The sequence below is a fragment of the Antrostomus carolinensis genome, unplaced genomic scaffold, assembly GCF_000700745.2.
Source record: "Antrostomus carolinensis isolate BGI_N321 unplaced genomic scaffold, ASM70074v2 scaffold4557, whole genome shotgun sequence".
Taxonomy (NCBI): domain Eukaryota; kingdom Metazoa; phylum Chordata; class Aves; order Caprimulgiformes; family Caprimulgidae; genus Antrostomus; species Antrostomus carolinensis.
Window position 1 is genome coordinate 1 of NW_010328014.1, and position 11,380 is coordinate 11,380.

The 11,380-nt window shown below is 37.2% G+C and overlaps 1 protein-coding gene across 1 annotated transcript in view; it reads left to right on the forward strand.

Annotated features, from left to right (window-relative positions):
* Positions 1-1,521: 1,521 nt before the first annotated feature.
* The window catches only part of LOC104528163 (double-stranded RNA-binding protein Staufen homolog 2-like), a gene marked incomplete at both ends in the record, with an annotated part of 33,520 nt that continues 23,661 nt past the window's right edge, over positions 1,522-11,380 (forward strand). Inside the window, 3 exons of the mRNA XM_010172091.1 lie at positions 1,522-1,659; positions 4,919-5,050; positions 9,020-9,080. Of these exons, the coding sequence (XP_010170393.1) occupies positions 1,522-1,659; positions 4,919-5,050; positions 9,020-9,080 (331 nt within the window). The remainder of the gene's footprint in view (positions 1,660-4,918; positions 5,051-9,019; positions 9,081-11,380) is intronic.

The following is an 11,380-nucleotide window of genomic DNA, read 5'->3' on the forward strand; positions in this document are numbered from 1 at the left end:
AACATTCTGTGATTCTGTGATTTGCAAGTTCATTCTTTGTGTTATGGTATATAAATCCGTTAAATATGACTTCAGATAAATTTTGGGGGGGTCTTAATTTCCTCTGCTTAAGATCTACAAACAAATATTTTCATAGCTATTTGCTTTGAGAGAGCATTCACCACGACAGTGATAACATAATGAAAGGACTACCTTCAGAACTAGGTAGTTTGGAAGGACTGTAGTTTTTCTTCTGGCTGTGTAAGCTTGGACAGACATGTCTCTCAGTCCTTTTGTTTTCCCCCCTCATCAGATCAATTCCCCCTCCAACCATACATTTTGACATGTTGTTGTGAGGAGTATTGTCTGTTAAGCATTTGAAATACTTTGTGGGTGGCTCACCATATGCAACATTTCTAGCCACTGGAGATATTTTTCTCTAGCTTCCCTACATAAAAGTATTTTGAGGTTGAATTCCTATGACATGCTAACAGAGTAAACCTTCTACACCTTTAGCTGAATTGTAGGATGGAAGGCAGGAGTGCTGAGAAGGAAGGCAGGAAGCCTGAGAGAAGCAGCTTCCTTGTTATATAGAATCATAGAATAGTTTGGGTTGGAAGGGACCTGAAAGATCATCTAGCTCCAACCCCCCTACCATGAGCAGGGACACCTTCCACTAGACCAGGTTGCGCAAAGCCTCATCCAACCTGGCCTTCCAGGGAAGGGGCATCCACAACTTCTCTGGACAACCTGTTCCAGTGTCTCACCACCCTCACAGTAAAGAATTTCTTCCTAATGTCTAATCTAAACCTACCCTCTTCCAGCTTAAAGCCATTTCCCCTTGTTCTGTCACTACCTGCATTTGTAAAAAGTCCCTCCCCAGTTTTCTTGTAGACCCCTTTAGGTACTGGAAGGCTCCAGTACCGCTGTAAGGTCTCCCCGGAACCTTCTCCAGGCTGAACAACCCCAACTCTCTCAGCCTGTCCTCATAGGAGAGGTGCTCCAGCCCTTGGTTCATCCTCATGGCCCTCCTCTGAACTTGCTCCAGTAGGTCCATGTCCTTCTTGTGTCAGGGCCCCAGTACTGGACACAGTACTCGAGGTGGGTTCTCACGAGAGTGGAGTAGAGGGGCAGAATTACCTCCCTTGATCTGCTGGCCACACTTCTCTTGATGCAGCCAAGGATACAGTATGGCAAATCTTTTTTGACAATGAGATATAATTGACTGATGAATGTGCTAGTTTTTATCCATTCCCATAGGTCCTCCATAGATAGATGAAAGTAGTAGTAGCTTACAGATGCTAGGTGTGCGCAGTACCTGCAGCAGTGGCAAACAATAGGTGCGTATTTTTTGATACAGTTTTGAGCTTGAAGATTCTTATCTTCTGTGGCATGATCAGAAGATGGGAAGAAATTTACTTCTTAATCTCTAAAAGGGGATATTAAAGAGGAGGTAACTTTAATAAATGGTTTATTGAAGCAGCATAGTAGTTGTATGGGTATATGCTGAAATAATGGTTCTTTCTTTTAAACCTGTTTTAGACTGGACCAGAATATGGTCAAGGAATGAATCCCATCAGTCGTCTGGCTCAGATCCAACAGGCCAAAAAGGAGAAGGAGCCAGAGTATGTTCTTCTTTCAGAGAGAGGAATGCCTCGCCGCCGAGAGTTTGTTATGCAGGTATCATCTGCTGTCACATTAGAGATAATACCCTTGCTATGTTATGTTCAAACTTAAGCAAAATGGTAGCGTAATATGAAGCGGATCTCTCTGTGTTTACCTCTTTGCTTTGCGGTCAGTTGTATGAGGAAATTATGAAATACTGTATCAGAAAACCTGTTTGAACTTTCTTCTTTGTCTTGGTGAAATAAATGGCAATTAGGTTTTGTGCCTTCTAGATGCTTTTCTTGTAGCACTTTTGCACTTTTTATACACTACTTATTTTTATTTCACCTGATGGTTTCTGTCTTTTTCTGTGATAGTTCATGATTTATTTTTACTTGTCTTTTGACAATTTTTTTTGCTATTGTTGATCAGGGAACTGCAATACAAACAAGTATTCTGAAATACAAATATGAATATCTACATATTACCAAGCATTTTCATTTAAAAAAGTAGCATTGTAAATCTTTTCAGTTTTTCAGTTTCTTTATGGTTTTGTTTGTCTCTGAAATACCACAAAAAAACCCCTTCCATCATGTGTTTTAGCCTGTCTAGTTAATGGCTTTGTACCTAATACAGAAACAGTAGATCATTAATGTTTCTTTAATTTTTTAATTAAGAACCTTCACAAAGCTTTGATATAACCATGATATTTTGTTAGCTAGCACAACAGCAGGTTAAAAAAGATCAGGAACAGGAAAGAATTATTTTCTCTTGTATTTTCACTCAGGGGTATTTTTGTGCCAGAACAATTCAGAACAGCATACCTGAATATGTTTTGACTTGTTGTCGACAAACCACACCAAAATGTCGCTTCTGATCACAAGCAGAATTCATGATGTTCCAGCACTTCCTCCTCCAGAAAATTAGTTATGTTTTCACATAAATCTTTAAGTCCCTCATTCATGTGAATCAGGATAGGCTAGCAATCTTCATTTCCTTGGACCTCCATGGTCTTGGTGTTTTGTTATTTTTCTTTCTGAAGCAAAAGAAGATATTGCAGAATATCTTTGTTGCAGATTCTGATTTCCGTCTTGGAAATCCAACTTAGATTTCCATCTTTTTATGCTACGTGAAAGTATTTGAAAAAGAGTAATCCTGCCACAGACCATCCTTTTTCCCTTGCTCAGACCCCCGTGGGAGTGTCCACAGTTAGAGATGGTTGTGTGAGGCCTCAGAAAAGTACTGTGTAATGCAGTCCAGTATGAGAAAGATGGGCTGAGAAATTGGTTTTCAATTGTAGGAGTCTCAATAATGGCAAAATCTTTGGTTTGAATGAATCTGAAAAGCAGCGAATATGTAGATGATTCCCTTGTCTAGGAAGACTTGTGAAAGAAAGAGTCAAAGAAATTCCGTAGATCAGTTGCTTTATTGTGTAGGCTTTTAAACCCTGTAGCCCCATTTTTACCCTTTTGTGATATTTTCACACTAAAACCATACTGCTGTTTCTCCCACCTTCAGAGGAAGTCTCAGTGGATTCATTGACATGCAAAAAACCTTATCAGAATAAAAAGTCTTTGTATAAACTACTTAAACAATGTTTTCATTTAATTTAATTGAATGTGGAAGTAAAATATCCAGAGATAATATGTTCATTTTTATCTGTCACACAAAGAGCAAGTTTAGATGTGATGAAATGGATCCAATTACTTGTCTTGACCACTAGATAAACAGAAGAAAACCTCTGATGACATTAGTTGGTGTTCTGTTCCCAAAGTTAATTTCAGAAAGCTCTTTAAAAAATCAGACCTTTAATCCTTGATAGAGGTTATAATAATAGCTAAACCAGTTTTACAGGTCTGAGAAATAGCAGCGCATTGATTTATTGTGAGCTATGTTATAAATTATAATTTTGTCTTGTCCCATTAAAGTCCCTCAATTTTATTGCATGTAAACTTGTAGCAGATTGGCTGTTTTCTAATTGTGACTGCAGAACTGCATAGAACATAAGATTTTTATTTCAAGATTATTACTATTTCTGCTTAGGTAGACAGATCTTTTGTTTAATTATATATGTGCTTTGAAGGGATATTAATGATCATTATTAATTATTTACAACCTTGTCTTTGTATGTAGAATTAATAGGTATTTGAGTAAAGAAAAATTAAAACTTCTAGGAAAATATATACGTAATAATTTGAGGAAAGTGAATAATTTCTGAATGACATAAATTACAAAATAACATTTAGTATTTGTTTAACAATTGTGTGCCTGTTTTTACAATTTTTTTAAAGCTCATTACAGACTGTTTCAGGTCTTTGACATCTAAGGTTTCTTTTATTCAGCTCACCTTGGCTATTTTATGATTTTTATTTTATTTTGGTTTCCTTTTTTTAACACACTTTTGAAACTATATGCTATTTTAAGAGGAAGTTTGGCAAATAAAATGGCTTAATGGAGAGAATGAAACGTAGCTATCAAAGCTATGACTATTGCGTATGTGAATAGCAATGACAGTGCTGGTATCACAAACCAGACACATACAGCTTCAGGAGTTCAGGAATGGTACCAAACCCAAGGAATAAGTTAGAGCCTCACTCTTTGTGGATATCCGTTGTCTATAATTTGTTTTTGTTTTGAGGTTTTAATTTCTCCTAGTTTTATGAAAGGCATCTTGTTTGTCAGAAATTCTTTGTTCAGTACAGACCACAGGTCCAATGAGGAGCCTTTTTTCCAAAGACTATTTTGATAAAAGCTTGTCAAGTGTAAGCGTGGAAGAGAAAGCAGCCCCAGCCCCCCGTGTTGCTTGCGGTTGCTTACAGACAAAGGAGAAGAAACGCAAACATGGTTTTCATCTTTCTTTAGAAACCACTTTCATTTAAAACTCCAGGTCACTGTTTGTGTCTCTGTTCTTATGGAGACTGTTCTGATGATGCTGGGGAGCTGCTGCTGGCAATGCTCTCACAAGGACGAGGAAGCCCAGATCATGCAGCGCTTCCCGCGTTAAGAAAGAGGGGCCAGCAAGAGTAGGGAAGATGAAAAAGCAGGGAGATTGGGGTTGGCACAGAGGGTGGCAGAAGAGAGAGACAACTGTGTGTGCATTGGGATAGAGAAAAATGTTTCTCTTTGGTATCAGTTTGAGGACCTTCTGAAAAATCTAACCAAGCTCCTTTGCGTGAAATGGTATTGTAGTCCCCTTCTGCTCTATTCTTGCTTTTCCAAGATGGCATCTTCATCAAAAGAGCTGACAGTTATTGATAGGTTGGCAAGATTATTACATGGTGATATTAAAGAGTCTTGCATTCATCATGGTTCTGATCAATGTTTTCTTTTTAAGGTAAAAGTAGGCAATGAGATTACTACTGGAACAGGCCCAAACAAGAAAGTAGCTAAAAGAAATGCAGCAGAAGCGATGTTGCTACAGCTGGGTTACAAAGCCTCTACTCTTCTTCAAGACCAGCCAGAAAAGGTAAGAACCAGCTGTTATGCTGCCCACATTTTACGCTTGTCTGGATTTCTTAGCGGTGCCAGCTAATCACTTAGTAGGAACAGAAACTTAAACATGTGCACACCCTGTTTTAGGAGGTTGCTGGTCAAGAGATCTGCCTTCGTTCAGCTATAGCTCTATAGCTACAGTTAGTAGTAAGTGCAGCCTCTCCTCCTGTAAGAGTAATTAAGAAGAGATGAACGTGCCTCTTGCTTTTATTCCATTTTGGGAGACGACTGAAAGGAACTATGTTAGTAATTTTCATACGTGAAGTAGTCATAGTAGTCAATGCTTGTCTTCCTGTTGCATATGCACTAAAAGCATTCCAGAAAAATAATGGCCTTTTCAGATTTGATGACTGAGAAAGAAAACGTATGGGGTTTTTTTGTTTGTTTGTTTGTTTTGAGAAGGAATTACATTTTAAATTTGTATGTATTGCAAGTATGTTTTTCTATGTTAGTGATGTGCAGCTTAGCACTCATCTCCTGTCTTGACTTTATTGATGGAAGGTTTTGTAACCAAGGTTGGGTGTTAAGGTTTTGCCTTTTGTATCCTGAAAAGATATTTGGTAAGGTGTTTGACTAAGCTGTGGACTCTGAACAGCAGAGTCGCTGCATGTACATCTTTTAATCATGGCTTAATTGTTTGCTGGCTGTAACAGGTAGCTCAGGTCAACAAAATGTTCTACTGAGCTTTTCTGGGGACTGTGTGGTAAATCTGAATATAGTATATATCTTCTGAAACACCCTTTCTTTTTCTTTAAATAATAAAAAAAAAAGTAAGTATGTAGGAAGATACTCTGTTCCTATGCGTTCTCTACTCCTACCCAGGAAAAGATAAATGCTGTACTGGTTACTTGGCTCCACCTCCTCTTGTTTCCCTCTCCTTTGGGAGGAGTAGTTCCGTGTATGTTATTCACACCCACCTTCACTACGTTCTTTGCAATATATCTTAGTCACATACAAGTGTGCGATACTCTAAACAGAGTACTTGGAGGCTAGATGGTGCTTCTCGTGAGAACACACTGTGCGGTCATGGGTTTTAAAAAAGACTTTCAACAGAGTCGAATAATAATTCATTTGCACCAGAATGCTGAGGCTTTTCTGCTGTAGAAGATACTTTCTACCAGTTTCAACTTTTTCTTCACTGCCAGTTTGGCCAAAAGGCTCTTTGAAAAAAACAAAACAAAACAAAACAGAAAAGTCAACTGTGTTTTCCAATAGGAAAATTGAGGTTCTTATTCTTGGATTTCAAATTGTCTGAACTATTTTTACTCAGTAAATTTCAGAGATAAAGCATGAAAAAATTCAGCCCACAACATAGTTGCTTTGGAGAGCTCTACACAGTGGAAACTTGTGGTTACATTGAAATCCTTAAAATAAATTGAGTAGCTCAAAAGGGGTGCTGATGCTTTGTTTCCTTACATTTATTAAACTATTGCTTACTACAAGTACATTGTCTTTTAAGAAATGGTTTAATTACATACTTGCAGACGTAGATAGCTTAGAATTGATAGAGTAGCATACAATGACCTAATATTATTCTGAATACAATGAGCAAACATGATACTGTATCCAAAAAATGTGAACTACTCAAATTTTATGTAGTGGAAGTACTCAAGATCATAGAATACATTTTTATAGCTTTGTTGGGGTTAAGGACATAAAATATCTAGAACATCTGGCTTTATCTTCTATGTGTAACAGACTGAACATATTTAAAGCAGATACACAAGTTATTTTGTGTAGATGAAAGCATTTTAATGCTCTAACTAAACTGTGCTGGAGAAGAAGGAAAATACCATTTAGATCTCTACCAACTTGAGCATTGCAAAATTCCTTCCATATAAATTGCACAGTAAAGATGTACCGTTAGAAAATACTTGTTTCTCATTCAAAATGGGGCCCAACGTAGATTAGCTGATATGTCAGGTTGGCATCTAAATGGACAATTTCTAATTGTGTTGTTTTTGATGCTTTTAAAAAAGGATGCTTCTCTTTCTCCTGCCCCCCAGTTCCCTGAGTCTTTTCGTCCCCATACTTCTCCCTTAAAAAAAAGCAAAACTGAATTCAGTGGTTTTTCCTTAACCGCAGTGTACAAAATGTGACTGTATTCACTGTTTTAATGACGACCTAAGAGTGTTACAAGAGCCATGCATGCTGCTGATGGCAGCACAGGTAAACAGGTAATTGAGGTAATGTGAAAAAATACAGACTGCTCTTTTCTGAGGCAGTGCAATTCCTGGAAGAAATCAGTAATGATTGTGCAGAGCCCTGAGAAGGCCAATTTGAAAGTGCCTGGGAGACTTTTTGTAGCTATCAGAGTTTTAGCTCTATGGATCAGAATAGAGAGTTGTAATGTCTTCATTTTTTTCATGTTTCCATCTTTTCATTTCTTCTTGCCACTTTTATTCTCTTAGGGAGAAGAAAACCAGAGTAGCTTGCATTCAGGTGAGACAGCAGTACTAGGGATAACTTACTGATTGATAAATTCTTGTTAAATTCCGCATCATTATCAAGGTAATAAGCAGTAAAAAGAGGAATGAGGAGAGTTGGAGGTGTTCTTCTCATATTGTAACACCATGCTTATGCTGATTTTCAGAGCACGTTACAGATGCACAGTAACAAAACCATAACAAAACCATGCTGTTATAACAGACAGTAGTAAACAGAAACCTACTTATAGATTTCATGTTGCTTATTCATTGGAAGAACTGTTGTTTTACTTGTTTTCCAATACACATATTATCTGCTTCATAATAAGAATAAAAGGAGTTATGTGAAGTTAAAGTGCATGGAGGCAGGTGACCAGTTTGAGAGCCAGCTCTAATACCTATCCTCCCATTCCACTAAATATCTCCCACTTCTATTGCATGTTGCCCAGACTGTGAGCACATTGGGATGTACATGATGAGGAAAGGCAGGGAAACAATCATGGGAATAGCTGCTTTGCATAGCGTACTCTTCCTTCCACTTTCCCAAGGAAAACGTATAATCTAGTAGTCTGCATTACAACATGATGGTAATCTAAACAGCCTTAATGCAACCTCTGAGAGACAGAAGCAGGTTTCAGATGGCTGATCCTCCTTCACATCTCTTTTGCTTTCCAGTCAACCTTGTCTTCCAGAGCAAATTGTTACAGCTTTGTCGTGGCATATAGACTGCATTGCTGTGAGGTTTTCTGTTTGCTTCTAAAATCCCAGTGAAATCTGAAAACAATCATTTGTTTCACATTCATTGAGCTGGTTGTCAATAGCTCCTAGTTCATGAAGAATATCAAACTTCTTTATCCACACGTGAATCCAGAACACTGCCATCTTATTTACTGTGTAGACTTCAGGAATGGCCTCATTTTGAACTTCTGTGTTAATTGCTCCCCTTTTCTGTGTCAGAGTAATAGCTGGTGTTAAACATAATAAAATCAATTTGAAGACAATTAGCTACCTCAAAAAGTATATATTAAAATAATGGAAAATTTCAATCTTTTTTTGCTTCCACTTCAGTAACTAAATGGATTCCTAGCAAGTAAATATTTTAAAATTACACCCAAAGTACTTTGTAGTGTTTATGCATTCTTTCATAAGCAGATATTAGAATCATCTTGTTTTAAAATGTAGTTTCTGTGTTGTCTGTGTATGTTTTCAGTTGAGAGCCACTTAAAATATTTGATATTAAGTCTGATTTGGTAACATACTGAGTTGAGCCTAATCCTTGGGGAAACATTTATATTTCAATGTTAAGCAATAGCTGTTCATGTTTATTCATGAAGAGTACATTCCTCAAATAACCTATTTTAGACAAAAACTAAGATGTGTTAGCAAAGTTTTGGACGGAGATATGACATTCCCAAGTCACCCATTTTAGAATCTTTCAACTAAATTTATAAAATAAGAATGTTCTGTTTAAGGAGTGGTTTGCTCTTTACTTATTTGTCTTTTTCTACCTGTTTCAGCTTGGAGAAAACAAGAGTTGGAATGGCCAGAATGTTGGGTTTCCTGAGCCAACAAGTAACAGTAAGTATTGCTCTCTAAAGTTTTATTTTTACTTCTCTTTGACTCTGTAGGATTTGGATTATTCAAGACAATTGAAATGTTTTCTGTAAATGTTTTAGAATTTTTATTGCAATTAGATGAATTAACTTTTGAGTGTCCTTTGTGTAAGTATAGACATGAATGACTGCAGGAATAAGAAGATTTTTACTCACTCATTGAATCCTTCAGATTGTAAGGGATATTAGGAGGTCAACCTAACTGCCTGCTCAAAGCAGGGTTGGTACAAAGTTCAGACAAGTTTGCTTATATCTTTTTCCAGTTCTCCAAGGATGGAGATTCCATACCTTCTCTGGGCAGACTGTTCCAATGGTGAATTATCTTCACATTGATATTTCTTCCTTTTATCACAGTCGTCTGGGATAAAAGGAAATCTTGGAATGGTGTGGGTTGGAAAGGACCTTAAAGATCATATAGTTCCAACCCCCCTGCTGTGGACAGGGTTGCCAACGGGTCGTCTTGCATGTGCCTTGCCAAAGTTTTCAGGATTATCTGCTCCATGATCTTCCCAGACACAGAGATGAGACTCACTGGCCTGTAGTTCCCCGGGTCTTCCTTTCTCCCTTTCTTGAAAATGGAAGTGATGTTTCCCTTTTTCCAGTCAGCAGGGACTTCACTGGACAGCTGTGACTTTTCAGATATGATGGAGAGTGGCTTGGCAACCACATCAGCCAGTTCCTTCAGGATGTTTTTTTTGTTGTTGTTGTTTACAACTGTCATGTCCTATTCTTCTGCTGAATGCTTCAGTAACGTGCCTGGCTCCATCTTTTTGGCAACCTCTTCTTAGGTGTTGGAAGGCTGCTATTAGGTCCCTCAAAGTCTGCCACTGTCCTCTAAGCCTGATCACACAGTTTTCATCATCTAGTAATTCATCTGTCTAGATCCCTTTCACACCTAGAAGTGTGAAATAAAACTGTAATAGTAAAGTGGTGTACTTCAGCACAACAAAACCAAAAATCAGAATAGTGATACACTTTAGTACAGTTGAAGAGATTTCATTGTACCCTACTACTATTATGTAGTTCACTTTTGCTGGGAAATACCCTTCAGTATGTGTCCTCCTACGTACTTGCTCAATACATTCTTAGTATTCCCTAGTAAATACCCTTGAAAATTAACTTCTCGTGTTCCTCTCTGTCATGTTACTTTTGCAACTATCCTTGCAGCAAACTTCACTTCTGTTCCTCCTACTCGCTGGCAAAGCTTCTTCCCACAGGTTTACTTCTTTACCTTTCCTCTTTATTTCACAGTCTTAAAGATGAAACAAGAAGCTATTTGTTTCTTTGTTTGAGGTATCTTGGACATTTTTCACACGTGAAATAACAAGAACATTGAGTGAGTTTTTTCCTTGATGCTCTGGAAAAGACATTGAGACACTGTAGGCAGACCACAAGCATTTGCAGCCCATACGGGAGATGTTTACTGTCAACAGAATGCTCATTTATCTCTCTGGATTTGATTTAAGAGAGATAAATTAAGAGAGATAAATTAAGAGAGATAAATAAGAGAGATAAATTAAGAGAGATAAATTAAGAGAGATAAATAAGAGAGATAAATTGGACTTAAGCAGTTATAAACAAAAAGAAAATACAAAACAAATAAACAATCCTAATGCAAAGTAGATTTTCTTGGGAATATATTTTCATTTTATATTTTTGGATGGGGTAATCACAAACATCGTATCATATGTGTTCTAGGAGAAGCTGTAGATGAGCTATGAAGAACAAAAATACATAAAAATAAAATTAAAAAAAAAAAACCCCACAGTGTTTTTATATACTATAATTCTAACAAGGAAAAAATGACCCTAACTGTTTTTATATGTTTCTCACCCTCAGTTTTCCATAGTATAGTTTTTCTTTCTTTATTTCCAGCAATTCTGGGAGTCACAAAGTAAGTATTGAAAAACTAATAGTAAAAAAAATTACATTCAGAGCAATCCTACCTCTCTGTAAAGGACAGGCTCTTTGTTTTTCTTGCCTAACATTTTATTACTAGGGATTTGTGCATGACTTTACAGTCTTTGTTCTTCACAGTACATCTGCTCCTGCTGTTTGTTCACCACCTGAAATCATAATCATTTGTTTGTGACATCACAATTAGTTACTGTGAAGATGACTAGATTGTCACCAACAGACGATTATGATTTCAGATGGTAAATGAGCAGCAGGAGCAGGTGATCTCCTAAGGAACAGAGATACTTGATCTCATGCAATTGTTCTCAGTAAAAAAAAAAAAAAAAAAAAAAAAAAAGAAAAAAACCA